Consider the following 19,478-nt stretch of genomic DNA (forward strand, 5'->3'; position numbering starts at 1 on the left):
GAAAACAAAGAAAAGTTTGAGTGAAATATCTTAAGCTAGGTTATTATTCCATGCATAGCATTCATTATGGAGTGCCAACCCAGATCAGTTTCTACTCAGAGTCTCAGTAGGAGCTGACCATGGACATACTTCTTAATGGTAGAAAGGTTCATTTCCAGTATAAAAATGTAGCAGCAAAATGGTGTATTACACATTACACTACTCTAGATTATAGACAGATGTTTTTCAAAACCAGATTGTAAAGTACAAGTGACAAGAAATCCAGTTTTCAATCTTATATTGTTAAGTATATGCAAAAAAAAAAGTTTACACGAGAAATATCTTCAACTGCTAAGGCCACTTGTATACAAGTTTGCTTATTATGCATGGCGAAAATAAATGAAAATCAATATAATTTCAAATTCTTATGTACTGTTTATAATATCCTATATATCCTTCACGGGTATATAGTAGGCCTGCACAGCATGCAGCCTGCAATGCTATTTATTTTGGTCCGTTTACCTGATTGAAATTAATCATACGGGGGGATATGAAATTAGACGATTTGAATTAAATTTTTACTGAGACTCTGCATGTTTACGTTCATGTGATTAATTTCACAATCATGTTTCTTTCAACTCGACAATAAATTACGTTTGGAGTTATTCCCACTGTCATATTTAATAACAAATTATTACAAATCGCTTCAAGGTTTTGTCAGAGAGCTAGTGTCGCTGTGTGGTTACATCTCCGTGATAACGACTTGATGTCTATGAACAAGAATGAATCTTAATACACAAAATTGGCCATGCCTTGACTGGCTTTGGCAGTGTAATGGTTGGTTGTAGCTAGAGCAATACATTACATAACTGTTATCATAACCTGCATTATTGTGAGTTTTTCATCATTAGTTTTTTGTAATTAATATTGTCAACCGACACAATGAGCTTAAGTAAAAAAGCTCAAAATAGATTCAGAACACAGCATTTAATCCTGAGTGGACAAACAAATTTTTTTTTACGTTGTTTAAGGACAAAATAGTGTGCATTGTTTGCCCGGAATCTATCGCTGTGCCAGAAGAATACAATCTGAGATATTTCGAATCGAAACATCCTAACTTGGCAAGTTGGATGCAAGTGAAATGCAAATAAAAGCAGCAAAGTTATTGAAAGTCCTTAGCAGTGAGCAACAAGCCTTTAAAAAAGTGACATCTGCAAATGAAGTTGCCACAAAGGTAAGCTTAAAAATATCACAAGAAATAGTTTATGCTGGCAAATCATTTACTGAGGGAGAGTTGATAAAAAGTGTGATGATTGCCGTTTCCGAATTGTGTCCTGATAAGAAAAATAATTTTGAAAATCAGTTTGTCCTGTATGAATGTTCAAGCACAGGGTGGCTGATATTGCCGATGATCTTAAAGATAACCTGCAAAAATCGGCTAGGGTATTTGTCTATTATTTGCTTGCTATGGATGAAAGTACTGACGTGAAAGATACTGCTGTTACATCCTGAATGAAGAATCTTTAAAAGAAAACAATTCATTCAAGATTTAACAAGTCAGAAAAATCAGCTGAGAGAAAAAATTTGTACTCGAGCAGAAGAAATAAAGTACTAACTGTAAATCGAAATAGAATTACCTCCTTTTAATAGAATTGTAATACCATGTAAAGAACTTTGTGTATAAATTAGTATTATATGAATGCATTATGTATACAATGATGTAAACAATAGTCCAAAGGTCACGGGCAGGCCTAAGGCATTGGCAATCTCGTAAAGCGACGCACATTCGTTTCCCGGAAGACGCTGCTAGAGATCTTGCGATGTGCCGAAATTCACGCAGACGAAGAAAGTAGCGGGCGCTATCGTAGCTAGTAACAGGGTGCTAAAAGGGGGGGAAGTGAAGGGAGAATAAAAAGTGTTTGCACCCCTTTCTCAAGGCTTTTTTTGCCTATTTTGCTGGATGATGATGATTCAACTTCTCCCGTGGACCGGAAGTTCCTGATGGTGTTTCATAATTACCCAGTCAGTAAAAGTGAAATATCATTGTAGTATAATAATCGAATATGGACAGTATTTAAGTGATTATTTAGCAGTGGCTAATGTTCATAAGACAAATTGTCTGGAATGATTATAGATGATTGTGACTGGTTTAATGTGCAAGACTAACATAGTAGGTAGAGAATTGATTAGAAGTGTATAATGTGTATATTATGTATGTTTAATCTCCAACTTAAAAGAAGGATTTATTGTTCATACATTAGAGTATTAATCAGTTTGATTTAGCATGTCATTGAACTAACTGAAAGTGAGATTGGTCTAAGTGTATATGTCTTTAGATTCCAATAAATGTTTTTTCTTCTATACCTGAGTTTTGCCTGTGATATGAATCAAAATTACCACTCATTAATCTGAATCATAGCAGCAGGGAATTGAAAGAAAGGTATAACATGTTATAGGGGTTACGACTGCAAACCAGAATTTACTTAGCCACAGTAAAGTGTTGAATTTATGAGTTTAAGCACTAAATTTATTCATCTATGTGCACCAAAAGTCTGGAAAAGTCTCCCTGAATAAGAGTCCCCTCTATTCTAAGATATTGGCTGGCGCAGCTTTAAAAAATAAATTTGTCAATATCTGAAGAGGAGACACCCCCAGAAAAAAAATTAGAGGATTTGTTTCTTTTAGCAAGGAATAACCTTTAACAGTCAAGGTAAGCACGTGAGTAAAATTAGGAATCAGCTAGAGATATAGAATTTACTTTCCTTGTAGAATGAACATGTAAGATGTGATACAGATATTAGAGTCAGGGAAATTTTGTAAGTCTTGTAGTTATTGTAGAGAGGTAAATTCATAAAGGAAGTAAATTATTATAGGATAAGTAAGTGATGACTTAACACTGCACAGCTTTTAATATATGTAAGAGGCATTAATAAGAATTTTGAGGTGACACAGGAGCTTGCTTGTTTGTGCAATGAAATTAAGAACAACAGGAAAGGAGATCGCAGAAAATATAAAAGATGTGTGTGTAAACTGAAAACTATCCTTAAATTTGAAGAATTTAGTAGCAGTTTGCACTGATGGTGCCCCATCTATGTGTGGAAAGGTGCTGTAACATTTATTGAACAGTATGCAGGTAAACCATTGACAAAATTTCACTGCCTAATTTATCAGAAGGTTATGTTCAAAGGTTTTGCAGTTTGATCATGTGATTAAAGTAGTATTTGCTCTGGTCAACTATATTCAAGCTTGGGGTTTGAAACAGAATGTTTCAGGCATTTCTAGAAGAAAATGATGCTGAGTACGGGGATCTACCATACCACGCTGACATACGTTGGTCGAGTCGCAGTAACATTTTGTCACGCTTTGTCGCTCTAAAAAATGTACTAGTTGAATTTTTGGAATCTCAAAAAGAATATGGAAACATTCCCAGAAATAATAAATGAAGAATGGAATCAAGATTTTTTTTTTGTGTGTGACATTTTGGGTCACTTGAATGACCTTAACTTACAGCATCAAGGAAAAAATAAGTTTGTTTTTCAGTTAATGTCTCTTATAAAAGGCATTCAAAACGAAATTAAGTTTGTTTGAAAATCAAATTGCTAAGGGAGATATGTCACATTTATTTTGTTGACAGAATATCATTCAATGGTGGGTGGAAAATATAAGAAGCACATATCACTTCTAAGTGAGGAGTTTCAGAAAAGAATGCCATTGAGTAATGAAGATGAAGTTCACATAAAAGTGATCGAGGATCCATTTTCTGTCGAAGCAGGAAATCTACCTGTCGAACTCCAGATGGACGTTGTTGATCTCCAGTGTTCTGAAAATCTTGGAGGCCATATTAAGAATGGCCACTTCAAACATGACACCAAAGAAATGCAATGTCACATTGTGACATTCTCAGTGAAATTATTAGTAAACTTTGCGTTTATGTTTGTGGTTTTTATTGAGAAATTTTGCAGCTATATCTGTAAATAATTTTGATTGGCCTGGGCCTGCATACGTTGAGGGCAAAACCTAACTTGGACCACCTGACCAAGGACCAGATCACAATCAAAATTATTTACAAACAGATATAGCTGCAAAATTTCTCAATAAAAACCACTTAAATATAAACACAAAGTTTACTAATAATTTCACCGAGAATGTCACACTTATTCTCAGTGAAATATCAGTGACTGAATGTCACAATGCAACACATAGCTTCTTGTCCACAATTTTCTTCCATATTAACCCTAAATTTTTAATGAATCCAATAGTGTTACATCAATCCAAGCAAAATCTTTGTCTTCTCTGGGCCTTCTTCCTGCCAACCATTCCATTCAAGTGACCATACCATCTCTGATTAGCCTTCATACTTTTTGACATCCTGTCAATGATGCTATCTGTTCACTCTGGTATCCATAGAACTTTTATATTTGCAGCCTCTAATCTTTGCTATTTCCAACCTAACTCTTGGATCCATAAGTTGGTTTCAATACTTCTGTATGCTGCCAGATTACTGTTTTGACTAAACTAATTGCACATGCATTTATTCAACTTTATTTTCATTATACCAGTTTCGCTTATTCTGCTTCAAAGTCCAACAACGCTGGAGCTGTTAGGACATGCGAGACCGTAGTGGAATTAGATGTCTAATAGACGAGATATCTGTTAGGAATCCTGAATATTTTGGCTAACAGGACTCTGGTGAAGCAGCAGCAAACCCAGCAGTAAATCTAAGCTAAAAAGAAACAGAAACCCAAGAACAGAAATAATGAACATACTGACAATGAGGAGTAAGTAGATGCTTGGAGTTTGAGTGAGATACAAGGAAAAAGAACTTTACTATTGCTCTGAAAAGTAGATGACTTGCAAGTCAAAAAAATGTTGGTTTTTTCAATTTAGAAGTAAATAAATTTAAGTATAATGGGGGGGGGGGTTCTGATAAACACCTAGAACAAAAATGATATTAAAGCAACTAATATAACCACAAGAACAAACATCTTAAAGCCCTTTAACCACAATGTGTCATCGAATTGTAATAATTTCTTCTTTTAGGATATATAAGACATGTCAGATGTTTTAAAAAAAATTCGAAGACAGGTGGAGACTGATATCAAGTTTTGATATCAGTCTCCACCTCTGTTGATATCTGGACTATTGATATCAAGTGCTGCAAGGAAAGTCTGCAAGTGAGATTCACCAAACTTTGAGAGACTTTAAGGGATTGCCCCAGCATATATGTTCCCCAGCTAACAGTTCCAGATAGGAGGCAAGTTTAAAACCAAGCATCCTGAGACAACACATGCCCCCAGGTCAAGATCTTCCAGTGATCACACCTGAAAACATCTATGCAGTGCATGCATCTATGTTTTATCCTTGATGATATTATCATCAAGGTTTTTTTTTTTTTGTCTAGGATAATATATAATAATCTAAAAAACTTCATACAACTATCTGTAATGTGATGGTACATTTTGCTACTTTTGTAAGTCATAACCACCATCTAGATAGCTCATTAAAAGTCAAAACAAGTCTGAATGGTAACCACTACCATAATACATAGCACTATACATGTCAAAGAGCATGCTGTGATGTAAAGACCAGCAAAAAAGTCAGCAGTTCTCTATGTCCAAGTAAACTTGGTCATGAAGACATTTCATGTCCTTCACAACTGGGCTACTTATATATAGAGGCTAATGACTTCACATCAGTTTCCTTTGTATCCCATAATGCAATGCACATGCTTGCTGACATGTATATTGCTATGCATTATGGGAAGAGCCACTTCCCATCAAAACTGATAAGTCAGAACCAGCTTGAGTAGTGGCCCTTCCCATAATGCTTAGCATCATACATGTCCATAAGGATGTGCTTTGCATTATGGGATACTGAGGCAATTCACATGAAGTCATTAGACTATATACAAGTAGCCTAGAAGTGAAGTTACTTCACATGCAATTTGCTTACACTTGGATAAAGGATGAAACCAAGTATATAATTTGACATCTTTAATTTACCGTATTTTTTGATAGATAATGCACACCCCAACATTTTCATCACTCCTTTTGCTGTATAGATAATGCACATGCACCAACTAGCAGTAGAGTTAGGAAGTACAGACAGAGGACGGAAGAATTCTTTAAAAGCACTTATATTGCTAGTAGCAGTGGTATATTTTTTTAATTTAAAATTTTACAATTTTCAACACTGACATAACGACTTTTTGTGTGGGCTGCATCGTTCTCTTGTAACTAGTTGAAGTTACAAGAAAATTTTTGAAGAGAAACAATTTTCAAAAGAAAGACCATTCCAAAAGATTGCAATTCCAGCAAAGGTTGGTTAATTGGGAGAGCCTCTACTACTAATGGCTTAAGCAAGTTTGAGCGTGGTTAGTAGTTGGACGGGATTAATCGTTCGATGCTATTGGCACACTCTCCCTCGATGAGTCTTTGGACTCCCTGGAGGTGTCACATAATAATAATAATATTATTGTTACTGCTAATGATAAAGGTTGGATAAATTCCAAGGTTATGAAATTTTGGTTGAAGAATGCGTGGCGAAAGAGAAAAATGGCATTTTTCAACCCAAAACCTTTGTTAGTGTTGGATTCGTGCAGGGAACACACGACAGCAGAAGTTACAACAATTATAAGTATTCCAAATTGGCCATCATTGATTATGAAGTTGAAAAAATACCAAACAAAATTTTTAACGCAATCGATTCTTTCAATATTGAGTCTGATAAAGAATTTTTTGGATTTGAATAATGTAATGTTCAATACATATTAAGTAATACTTCTACCTTAGTCTTGTTATTACATTAAAAATCGTGCCTAAGAATCTGAAATGTTTTACTTGTTCCACAGGTTCTCCATTCACAACACAGTTGATATTTTCAACAATTCTACTTATTTTCATTGTCTTTTTATTGCTGACCTTCATACCATATCTATTACAACAGTGATTCAATTTAGTCAGGGAATCTTGCAGACTTGTAGCAGATTTATTTAGAAATATAACATCGTCTGCATAAAGCAAAGAGCTGACATTAACATCTCCAATTTTGATATGTTTAATACCACTTTCCTTCATAATGTGATCCATATAGATAATGAATAACAGAGGGGGATAATGTACATCCTTGTCTCATGCCAGATTTAACATTAAACCATCTTCCTGTGCTTCCTTCAATTCTAACTGCTGACTTACAACTCAAATAAAGACTAAGTATTGCTTGATATAATGCCCCATTGACACCATATAACTGTAGCGTATTGAATAGCTTCTCTCTTGGCACCTTGTCATATGCCTTTTCCAGATCTACAAAACTTAAATACAGATCTTCGTTATATTCCCATGATTTCTCAACTATCTGTCATAATATGAAAATCTGATCCTTCAAGTTTCCCTTCCACAATCTAACTGTTTCTCAAGTATACTTGCAAAAATCTTACCAAGAACACTCGGTAGGGAAGTACCTCTAATTCTCACATTGTTTTATTTCCCTTTTTTGTATTTCAGATTGGAGTAGAACTTTGAGAGAGTTCTACTCCAATCTGAAATTAGTCCCTCTATCCAGACCTTCTGAACTATGCACTGCAGCCACTGTAAGACTTACACCTCCATACTTGAGCATTTCTCATTGAATATCTAATATCTATTGCCTTTCCATATTTCAGGCTTTCTATGGCTTTTTCTACTTCAAGTATGGATATGTATTCCTGATCACATGGCAGTTAAATTTTTTTTTTTTTTTAACCACTGTGCTGTCAATGTTTCATTTAGCAATTTTTTGAAGTAATTAATCCATACATCAAGTTTTCATTTCACCTTTATCATCACCATTTCCGAGCTTTTTCCAACAGCTTCCAAAATGTTTTGCCACCTTCTTGATATTTCCTATTTTCTTGCCAAAGTCTTTCCATAACTTTTGTTTAGCTAATTTTACAGTGTTTAGCTTTCTTACATTTGTCTATTCTCTAAGAGCACAAGTTGACTTATTCACCAGGAACTTTCAATATGCTTTCTTTTCCTTCACTCATTTATTCCTTGGGTAGAAGGGGAGGCTTGATTTACTGTCCAAAAATTAAACCTACATTAATTTAAAAATGCCAAGAAATTTTGTTTACTCCTTTATCCAAATGTAGGCAAAGTTTGTGCTTGAAGTTTCTTCATATCTAGGCTACTTGCCTATTGAAGTTAATGACTTCACATTAACTGCCTTAGTATCCATTATAGGATACCAAGGCAAAATAGTATATCCTTTCGTGCATAACTATGCATAATGGAAAGAAATGCTACCCAGACCAGTTTTGACCTTTATTGAGGTCTTATCAGTGGGAGCTAAGCCCAAAAGAGATACTGGTTGAAGTCATATTCCATATACAATTAGTGAAAAGGTGTACCACTTTATTAAAATACTCTGGATTAGAGTAAGATGTAGAAAGTTTTTCCCTTGATTATATTAAATTATAATATATTATACTATTAAATGCTATAATATGAAGTCATTAGCTTCTATATATGAGTAACCTACTCGTGAAGAAACTTCACACAAATTTTATTTTGTTTGCTTACACTTTTATAAAGGATTAAACAAGAATATAATTTCTGGGCATTTCTAATTTAACCAAGTGAAACCTATATTAAAACAGTTAATATGAATTTTGAGAATATTAAAATGCCTTTATAGAATAAAACTTCACCCATCAATTTACTCAGAGTACATATATAGATTCTGCAACCTTACATTACAGGTTTTATTAAAAATAAAATTTTTCATTTATTTTTTTCCAGTGCTGACTGAAAATTTTATTAAGCTGTTATTTCACTGGATTTCCAACCAGCATCTTCAGAGCACAAAATATTTGTTCCGTTATAAGTACAGCTAAATGGAGAATTCAAACAAATGGAAAAGCAGTAATGCTCTAACATTTTTCCTTTTACACCGAGTTGTTCTACAACTACCTGACTGAAGTAGTGCATTATGTTCTACTCTGAAGAGGCTTGAATCCAGTGAAACAGCAGCAAGTTGCTTATGTTTTTATGTGGTATTGTAATCAATTTTGTGGTGGCCATCTTTTCATACAAAATTGATTACAATACCACACAAAAACAAATATAAGCTGCTGATATAACAAATACTACCTTTAGGTATAGTTAAATTTTTTACCTTGTGCTTATAATCAGGTTTTTCAACATTTAACAAAATCTGGCAGATGTGGCTCATAATTGTTGTTAATTCTGATTCCTTATAATGACTATAAAAAGCTAATGTTTCAGTCCAAGGCTGACCATCCTTGATCTTTAATGCTAAACAAATAGCAGCAGCAGCTAACTGAGATGGATAATAATGGGCAAAATCATACTCTGGAAGAGTGAGTTCCATTAAATATTTGGCAAGTGTGTGTACAATGGCATCAACCTAAAGAAAAAAGACAAAACATTTCTTTTTTTTTTTTTTAAATATATAAAATGATACAGAAAAACAGCATGAAGAATACTGCTATTTTAACCACTAATTTAAGATTTACTGACATAGCAAGGAAATGTTAAAGTAATCAAACAAAAAAAAAAATTTCAGATATGTTAGTGACTTATAGTTCTTTAATTCAAATACTTCCTGAAGTTGATAAACATTAGACAATCAGAAAAGTTATCACACTTAAATCCAACAGCACAATTACTGATTTCTAGAATTATATGTGTATTACATGAAAACGTCATTAATATAGCTGTTTTACACTTCAATATAAAGAATACTAGAGCAATATATTATCTCAATGTAAATTTGTTGAACTAATATTCTTTGTAAATTAAAGATGCCAAATTATATATTGGTTTAATCCTTTATCCAAGTGTAAGTAAACAAAGTTTGCATGTGAAATAACTTCATGACTGGCTCATATATAGAGGCTAATGACTTCATCACTTCTGGGTCTGGCTCCCACTGATGAGACCTCAAAGGTCTAAATCAGTCTGGATAATGATCCTTCCTATAATGCATTGCATTGTACATGTTGTCTGCAAGGATGTGCTTTGCATTATGGGATACTAAGGCAAGTAATATGAAGTCATTAGCCTCTATATAAGAGTTGCCCAGTTGAAATAGCTTCACATACAAGCTGTTTACACTCTGATAAAGGATTAAACCAAGAATATAATTTCTTGGTATCTTGAATTTATAGTATGACCAAGTGGAAAAACTTTCAACATAATATTGTTTGTACTAATATTGTTCCACTTGCTAACTTAAAGGTCTAATTCTTAACTTAAATGAGTGACTGAAAGGTTGGTTAACTGTTTAGAGTTATGGCAAAAGCAGTTGAGGCTATGATAATTTATTACGCTTGAAAACTGCTATGTTCTTCTGGCTAGTCTGTTTGGACAACATAAAGTAGTTTCTAGAAATACTACTCTATATGAGATTATCTCCAAAAGGGAGATAAATGAATTTCCTACTGATTCCATAATCAAAACTGATCATCAAGATCAAAATGGCAAGGGTCATTGCAAAAAAAAAAGTATATGTACTACTTTTATGTACTACTTACTATGAGTTGCCTCAGTTTACGCTACCAAATGGGTCAGGTGTTGTACTATCCAGGTATTTGCTTACGCTTGGAATCGCCAAACTTTATATAGTTTCTATATTCGGGAAACTCGTTGAGTCCCTTATTCAGCTAAGAAACAATATCCCTTAACTAAAATAAGTTCATGTCGCTAAATTGAAGCCTTTGGCTCTTCATATAATTAGTAATTTATTAGGACACCTTCTTGGCAATTTTCATAGAAGGGATGCAAGTTCTGTTTGCTACACACTTGGTATTAACTAGGTTTACCTACTCACTGATGAGACCTCGATAAAGGTTGAAACCAGTCTGGGTAGTGACCTTCTCTCATAATGTAGAACAGTAATACATCTCCTAGGAGCTAAGTTCACATTATGGGTAAATACCAAGAATAGTGATTGGGGCTTACTCCACCCTTACTATGAGTTGCCTCAGTTTGCACTACCAAATGGGTCAGGTGTTGCACTATCCAGGTATTTTCTTACGCTTGGAATCGAACTTTATAGTTTCTATATTTGGCATGAAACTGAGTTTCTTATTCGGCTAAGAAACAATATGGGATGTAATATCCCTTAACTTAAGTATATGTACTACTACAGATTATAATAGGATTTTTAATGAAATTTTAAATATTAATGTTTAAAATCAACACTAATAGTTTTACTCAAATATGATGGTCTTAAAGGCTTACAGTAGCTGCACTGGATAAATCACAAGGCTGAATTCCAGATGACTAGTTGTATTCTCACAGTACCAGTCAATCTCTCTCTCACACACATACACATATATATATATATAAAGGAGAGATGAAGGAATGCAAGAATGAACAAAGAATAAGCCTACTGAGAAATTCTTTCCATCTAAGAAAAGTGGGACAAGAAATTTGAACAAGCTGGATTTAGGCCAGAATTCATGATCCAATTTTTGCATTGAGAGAAATAAAGAAAAAATAAGGGACTAAATTTAAGTTCTATAGAACTGGGAAAAGGCATATGACAAGATGCCAAAAGAAATACTGTTCAAACACTAGTTATATGGTGTAAACAGGATGTTACATTAAGCAGCCTGCGAGGGTGGTCTGAAAAGTTCTCGGCTTAATAATGAAAAAATGATTTTATAATTTCAAAATTTTATTTTTCAACATAATCTCCCTTAAGACTAATGCATTTATTCCAGTGATGCTCCAGCACTATTATCCCATTCCTGTAGTGGTTCTCAGTAAGATCTGCAAAATACCCCTCTACAGCTTCAATTACCTCTTGATTCGAAGAAAAACTCTGACCAGCAAAGAAGAATTTGTCTTGGAAAGAGATAAGTTAGAGGGAGCCAAATCTGGGGAATAGGGTGGATGTTCCAACAATTCATAGTGCAGATCCCTTAATTTTCCATTGCCAAAACACTTGGGCAGGTGCATTGTCCTGATGAAAGATGATCTTTCTTCTTGAAACCAGTCTTTTCTTGAATTTTTTCATCTAGTCTGGTTAGAACATTGGAATGATATTCCGATTACTGCTTTACCCTTTTCAAGATAAATAAAAAAAATGCCTTTAGCATCCCAAAACACCGATGCCATGACCTTTCCTGCTGATGGAACTGACTTTGTCTTCTTTGGTGCTGAACAACCAGCTTCTGTCCATTGTTTTGACTGCTGTTTGGATTCTGATGTGTAATGGTGAATCCAAGTCTCATCCATAGTAGTAAATCAACACACAAAAGCAGTTTTATTCTTCTTAAAACTGCTCCAAGCACTGTTCAGTGATTTTCATGCAAGTGCATTTTTGATCTGCTGTGTGCAAGCATGGCACCCATCTTGCACAAAGCTTTTTCATATGCAATTCTTCATGCAAAATATATCCTACACATTCTTTTGAAATGCCTATAATCTCAGCAATTTCACGCACTTTGACTCTCCGGTCATCCGATACCATATCGTGCATTGATCAATGATTTCTGTTGTTAATTTTTGAATACCCTTCACATGGATCATCTTCAAGGCTGGTACGGCAACATTTAAATTCGGCAGCCCATTTCTTAATTGTTGAAAATGAAGGAGAAGAGTGCCCATAAACTTTTATAAAGTCTGAATGAATTTTTGGCATTAAAACTTCTTTTGCAAAGAATTTTATAACTGCACGATACTCAATTTTATCCATTCAAGGGACACAGACAACACTTTTGCTTTAGACAGCTGTATTAAACTACTTGATGAACGACTTGCAATTTCACATGGATGCTTATGACAGTATCAACTTAGACAAAAAAATCTTGCCGATAGTGTTTCCATCATGGTCGAGAACTTTTCAGACGACCCTCATATATTTAACCATTAAGTGAGTATAAAGAACTGAAGGAGGTCAAGGAACATGGTTTGACATAAAATCATGTGAGGAAAGGATGCACACTATCCTCACTGTTATTCATCTATGGTTCAAAATTATGAAGGAAACTGACAATAACAATTGATATCTAAACAGGAGATATTAATCTCAGCTCTTTGTGCAGATGCTATACTCTAATCCAGTAAAAGTATGCAGGACTTAACTGAATTGAATAGCTGCTGTAACAAATTTATGAAAATCAGCAATAAAAAGACTAGAAATAGACATGTACATTGAAAACATCAGCTACATACTTAATGGGTGTAAGTAAAATAATTCAGCTATTTTAGTAGCTTAAGTAAAGACGGCAAATTAAATATAGAAATAAACAGAAAACTTGTATGATAGAGAAAGATGAATTTATATAGAATAAAAGAAATTGGTGAAAAGTAGATGGATAAAGGATGACAGTGTTCAAACTGGTTAACTTATAGATATCCAAGAGCTGGATTAGAAAGAAAGTGGTTGAAAGACTGATGACATGGTTAGAGGAATGGAATAAATAGCAGAATTAAAATTGAAGATATGAGATCGACACTTGGCATTCACAGTATGTGAAAAGAACTAACTTCATGTGGAATGATCACTTGGAAGACCAATATTAGGTGAAGTGATGCATGTAAGTGCACCTTAGAAGACCAAAATACAAGGGTAACAATACTGGAATTGTTACAGCCTAATTTCGGGGAAGTTGACAGGAAGATAGTAAACTTTTCACGTAATGCTAATCATAGTATCCTGGGTATATCACTTGAAGGTATTTATCAGGAATTTGATAGGAAATTAGCAGGATGGAATATGATACTACACCAACCTAACATAGCACAAATTATAAATAAGAGCACTGAAACATGACTTTGTGCAATATAAAAAAAAAGTTGAAAATAACCTCTGACCAACATATGAACTATAATAGAAACAATTTAATGATAAAATCACTTCTGAACAATAACGTCAAATCTAAAAGCAAGAACTGTAACAATTGGCCAATTATTTAAAGCAGGTGCAGCATGATATAGAAACTAAAAATCATATAAATTAAACTGAAATAACATTTCTAAAGACATGACTAAGCAAATAATTTACTAATTATAACCACTCAGGATAATTATCTCCCAACCTTAAAACAATGAGCTTTCTCACCATCAGGATTACTGTTATCTTTCCAAAAGTTTGAACCAACAAGGTAAAAGCTTAGCAAATACCAAAATTACATCCAGTATGGAATGTCTCACCTAGTCTTGCAAAAGATGGGGTTATCAGTGAACAAAATCTTTCAGAACATGCACATCATCCACAGGAATTAAGGCATGAAAAGAGCTTGAGACCTTATTGCATCACTAATTTAAATAACATTTGACTGTGCTCTTTCAGACAAAGAAATAAGTTAGCATGAAATACTAACTATGTACAATCCATGCAGAGCAAGGAAAGTTTCACTATGTATAGAACAGATACTGAAACTTAAAGGCAATCTTTAAGTCTTACTTCATTTATCAATTGAACTATTGCCATCAAGTTATAGTTCAAAAATGTATGCTACAAAATTATTTTCATTTACTTACATTCATAGCAGCTCAGTTTTTTTTAAGATAAATTTTTCTATAATCCTTTAGTGTAACCCTTCTCATGTTTCCTATCTTCTCCTTGGCATGATTTGCTTTATCACTTAATATGAAAGAATTTCATTCTCTTAGCATCCCTGCAGTTTTTTTCTTCAAAGAAAATCAGATAGTGGAGAAATGGTGCTTAAGTCTAATTCCCTTGAAATAACTTATGGGGAAACATGTAATATAACACATTCTTTTACAACTAATTTGTAGTCAACTCATTACAAGAAATTGGCAATTGCAATCTACAAGCACAGAAATTTAAATGTTAAAGAAGAAAAAAATCAATTTATATTTATGCTTATAAAATCTGACTTTAACTAGGCCCTTTATTTCAGTCTAGGAACATTAGTCTCCCAAACTTCAGATTGGGAATGTTCCACTCCCACTATAACTCTTGACCGCACATAATATATAAATGCGTTTAAATATTTAAATAATGCGTTTTGCTGAATTAAAGAAGAAATTCATAATTAGTAAGAATCTAATGCTCTTACTGGTATCTGATAACTAGGCAATGGGCCCTAAATTAAGCATGCATGTACTTTGTATTAAACTTCACATGCCACACTAAATGTTTAGTTTTTGCAACCACCTCCTTCTAAAGACTAGTTAGCAGGCCAATAGACCACAATTTGCAAAACATCTAAATGGAATATTTGAAGTGTGACAATAGAATTAAACATAATGATATGCATAAACTTGTAGCAATACTCATTTTTTATGAAAAGCAGGAATTTTTCTATTATTATCTGACTGTTGCTATTATCCCCCACATACACTTGTTTTGGAATATTTTACATTCGATTCCTGTAATTAAAACATATAGCATAGAGCTATGCACAAATAGTCAAGACCTATAAGTCTATCATTGCAAGAAGTTTGTTTTGGTGCTTAATAATGGCACAAAGACATCTATGGTCAATGGTGTGCCAAAAAATGTAAATAACTGACTTTTATAGGTCTAAAAACTACACGTAAAAGTTAAAAATCAAATAATTCTAGGAGTATACTACTAAAAAAGTAAGCATAAAAATCAGTGTAAAAAAAAACAAATGTAAAAGATTTGTATAAAACATGTAAAAAGTAAAAAAAAATTATTAAAATTAATAAAATATAAATAAAACAGAGGTTTTAAAACCTTTTATGATAACATTTATTTTAGGGTAAAGATCTTAACCAGACTGACAGTATGAATGATGAAATCTGCCGAAGTGTATAGAGGCTCAAGATTATGAAAGTGTAAAATGACTGCTTGTTGGCAAAATGAGGGCAGCCAGAGAGGCAAAGGGTGAGGTTGTCTGCAAGGATTGAAAAATCAGAACTACAGGAAGTTAAAGAGGCAGTTGAAGGAAAAGAAGAAACATATCAAAAGTTCCTAGCAAATAAATCAGCTTTTGTTCTTAGAGAATACAGAGACAAATGTAGGAAAGCTAAACAGTGTGTAAAACTAGCTAAACAAAAGTCATGGGAGGACTTTGGCAAGAACATAGAAAATAAATATCAAGAAGGTGGCAAAATATTCTGGAGGTTGTTGAAGAAGCTTAGGAATGGAGGAAAGAGTGCTGTAAAAGGAGTTAGAGATGATAAAGGTGACATGAAAACTGGAGAAAAAGATATCCTTGAAGTATGGAGTAATTACTTTGAAAATTTGCTAAATGAAACAAACAGTGATAGCATAGTGGTAAAAAACACTCAACAGGCATACAGTCAGAAAGACATATCCATCAAGTATGGAAGTAGAAAAAGCCATCAAAGACTTGAAATGTGGAAGGACAGCAGGAGTAGATGATATTCGATCAGAAATGCCTGAAATATGGTGGTATAAGTCTTACACTGGCTGCACTGCATAGTTCAGAAAGCCTGGACAGAGGGGCGAATTCCCGATGATTGGAGTAGAGCTCTAATAGTACCCATATATAAAAAGGGAAATAAAACTGAATGTGAAAATTACAGAGATATTTCCCTACTGAGTGTTCCTGGCAAGATCTATGCAAGTATACTTGAAAAACAGTTGAGAAGAATTGTGGAAGAAAAGCTTGGTGAAGAACAAGCTGGATTCAGGCCAAATGGCTGTCAGGATCAGATCCTCACTTTATGACAAATAGTTGAGAAAGCATGAGAACATAACAAAGATCTGTATTTAAGTTTTGTAGATCTGGAAAAGGCATATGACAAGGTGCCAAGAGAGAAGCTATTCAAGAGGTATATGGTGTCAATGGGCATTATATCAAGCAATACTTAGTCTTTATTTGAATTGTAAGTCAGCAGTTAGAACTGAAGTACAGGAAGATGGTTTAATGTTAAATCTGGTGTGAGACAAGGATGTACATTATCCCCTCTATTATTCATTATCTATATGGATCACATTACGAAGTGGTATTAAACATGATATCAGAATTGGAGATGTTAATGTCAGCTCTTTACTTTATGTGGATGATGTTATACTTCTAAATAAATCCGCTACAAGTTTGCAAGATTCCCTGACTAAATTGAGTAACTGTTGTAATATATATGGTATGAAGGTCAGCAATAAAAAGACAAAGACAATGAAAATAGGCAGAATCATTGAAAATGTCAACTGTGTTGTGAACGGGGAACCTGTGGAACAAGCAAAACATTTCAGCTACCTAGGCACGATTTTTAGTGAAAATGGTAAATTAAATATAGAAATAGACAACAGAATCAACAAAGCTGGTATTGGTAGAAAGTCAACTGAATAAATTCATATGGAATAAGAGAGAAATTAGTCGGAACACTAAATTAGCTATATACAAGACAGTGTTCAAACCAGTTTTAACTTATGGATCTGAGAGCTGGGTCAGAAGTAAAACACTTGACCAAAGACTAGAGACCGCAGATATGAGTCCTGAGAAAGATTATAGGCATGAACAGATGGCATCAATGGCAATATCATATTAAAAACAAGGATATTAGGAAAGAACTTGACATTGTCAGCATCCAGGAATGCATTAGCAGAGCTAATCTCAGGTGGTATGGTCACTTGAACAGAATGGGCGAGGAAAGATTAGCAAAACAAGTGTTCTCTGCCTGGTTGGCAGGAAAACGACCCAGAGGAAGACCAAGATATAGGTGGATTGATATGGTATAAAGTGCCTTAGACGATAGAAATATAAGATCTGATAATGTTGGATTCTTGACAAGTAACAGACTGATTTGGAGGAAAATTGTAGATAGGAAGTTAGTAATGATATAATTTTTTTCATGTAGTACTATCATATCCTGTACACCCCGTGTGGGTACATGGCAGGAATTTGATGAACTATTTTGCTTGTACAACAGTTGGAGAATTTTACGTATAAAGCACGTGCTTTTGCATGTTGGTGATAAATTCCTACATCGCCTTATTCCTTTCTCCCCTTCAACATGAACCGACTCTTCTTGGCAATCTGCCACCCATAGATCTGGCATCTGTGGTCAGATAGAGGCTGACCACATTAATTGCCTTAGTATCCCACATGCAATGCATGCATCTCACATACATGTATAATGCTATGCATTTTACACATACGCATATCTAATATAGATATGCGTATTATATAGATAATAATAGAGGCCAATGTCTATTATTATCTATATAAATAGAGGCTAATGTCTTCATAGTTAATGTGAAGAGGTCGTGATGTTACATCACATCCAAAAAAATTTAATCTGCTTACACTTGGATAAAGTGTCTAGAACCAATGCAGCCAAGAATATGATATCTTAGCATCTTTAATTTTCCTTGGAGTTTTAGTAGATAGGAAGTTGAAGGGACTTATAGTGAAAATTGCAAATGCAATTCAGAGAATAATTGCAAATGTTAAAACAAGCCTTGACATGTAAAGATAATGACATAATTTTGCCTCTTTACAAGACCTAATTTCAGCTATTGTACATAATAGCCCAAGTGAGGTCTTATTTTTGTTCTGTAGAAGAGAGTCTCTTTATATATACTTTCATGGACATAGCATAAAAAACTGATAAGAGTGAATAGAATGAATTAGAAAGATCACTGACCTCTTTTGCAGGATATTAAGCAGTCTTAGAATGATTTTGGGTATACTGCTCCAAATGAGAGTAGTACTCCATGGTTAGACAAATTGGGAATTTATCCAGTATTAGAAGTTATACAGGTAAGAAATGTCTAACAAAAAAAAATATACAAATTTCTCAGAGGCCAAAGAAGCTGTGGCTGAGATAAGGAAAGGTATTGTACAAGGAAAAGCAAGTCCTGTAAGTTAGCCTAAGAAGAAAAATCTTATGTTTAGAAAGCTAGTTGTTATCAAAAGATGAAGGCATATATAATGACCAGGCACTACGTTTGCAAATGAGTAAAAGGAATAGAATGTATCAAAGTTATGAATAAAATTTTTAGTGAGTGATAGAAGATAATTTATGAGCAGAAGGAAGAGTGAGAGTATAAAGCCTTGAGCAGCCAGAGGAAGCTGACAACCCAACTGCTAAGAAGAGAAGCCACAGGATTAGTTTGCTGAGTAGATCACTGTGCCAGAACCAAATCAAATTACCTAAAGAGCAATCACAAGTTCTTTTGATCTTCCCAGTTTATGTCCAAAGGTGTGTGTGTGTGTGTGTGTGTGTGTGTGTGGTGAAGTCTAAATTAGCAGATGGACTTCCAGGCAGTAAAGCTAACTGACTTTCCACTTTTCAGTCTTCTCAGAATAGATTTGCTTAATTTTGCTGTTTCAAATTATGCCCTTAAATGCTATAGTTATACACTTGTTGCTTTTCATATTTAAAAAGTATGGCGAAATTTTTTTATTTCAATTTATATGGTGTGACCACTGAAGTACCTGCAGAATCCAGAATCCTAATAAAACTGAATCTGAGATAGACTGAAGGAATCTGTAAGAGGTATCATCTATAAGCTTAATTGCTCTCCTCTGGACTATGTCAAGATTTTTTTTTTTTTAGAAGTTTTGCATTTTAGGTGTT

The 19,478-nt window shown here is 34.0% G+C and overlaps 1 protein-coding gene across 1 annotated transcript in view; it reads right to left on the reverse strand.

Annotated features, from left to right (window-relative positions):
• Nucleotides 1-19,478, reverse strand: part of CycB (Cyclin B) — a 118,546-nt gene that overhangs the window by 4,958 nt on the left and 94,110 nt on the right. The window contains exon 8 of the mRNA XM_090403479.1: nucleotides 9,136-9,387. Within this exon, the coding sequence (XP_090259605.1) occupies nucleotides 9,136-9,387 (252 nt within the window). The remainder of the gene's footprint in view (nucleotides 1-9,135; nucleotides 9,388-19,478) is intronic.

This window comes from Typopeltis vanoorti, chromosome 14 (genome assembly GCF_054136105.1).
Source record: "Typopeltis vanoorti isolate ZY-2024b chromosome 14, IOZ_Tvanoo_1.0, whole genome shotgun sequence".
Taxonomy (NCBI): Eukaryota; Metazoa; Arthropoda; class Arachnida; order Uropygi; family Thelyphonidae; genus Typopeltis; species Typopeltis vanoorti.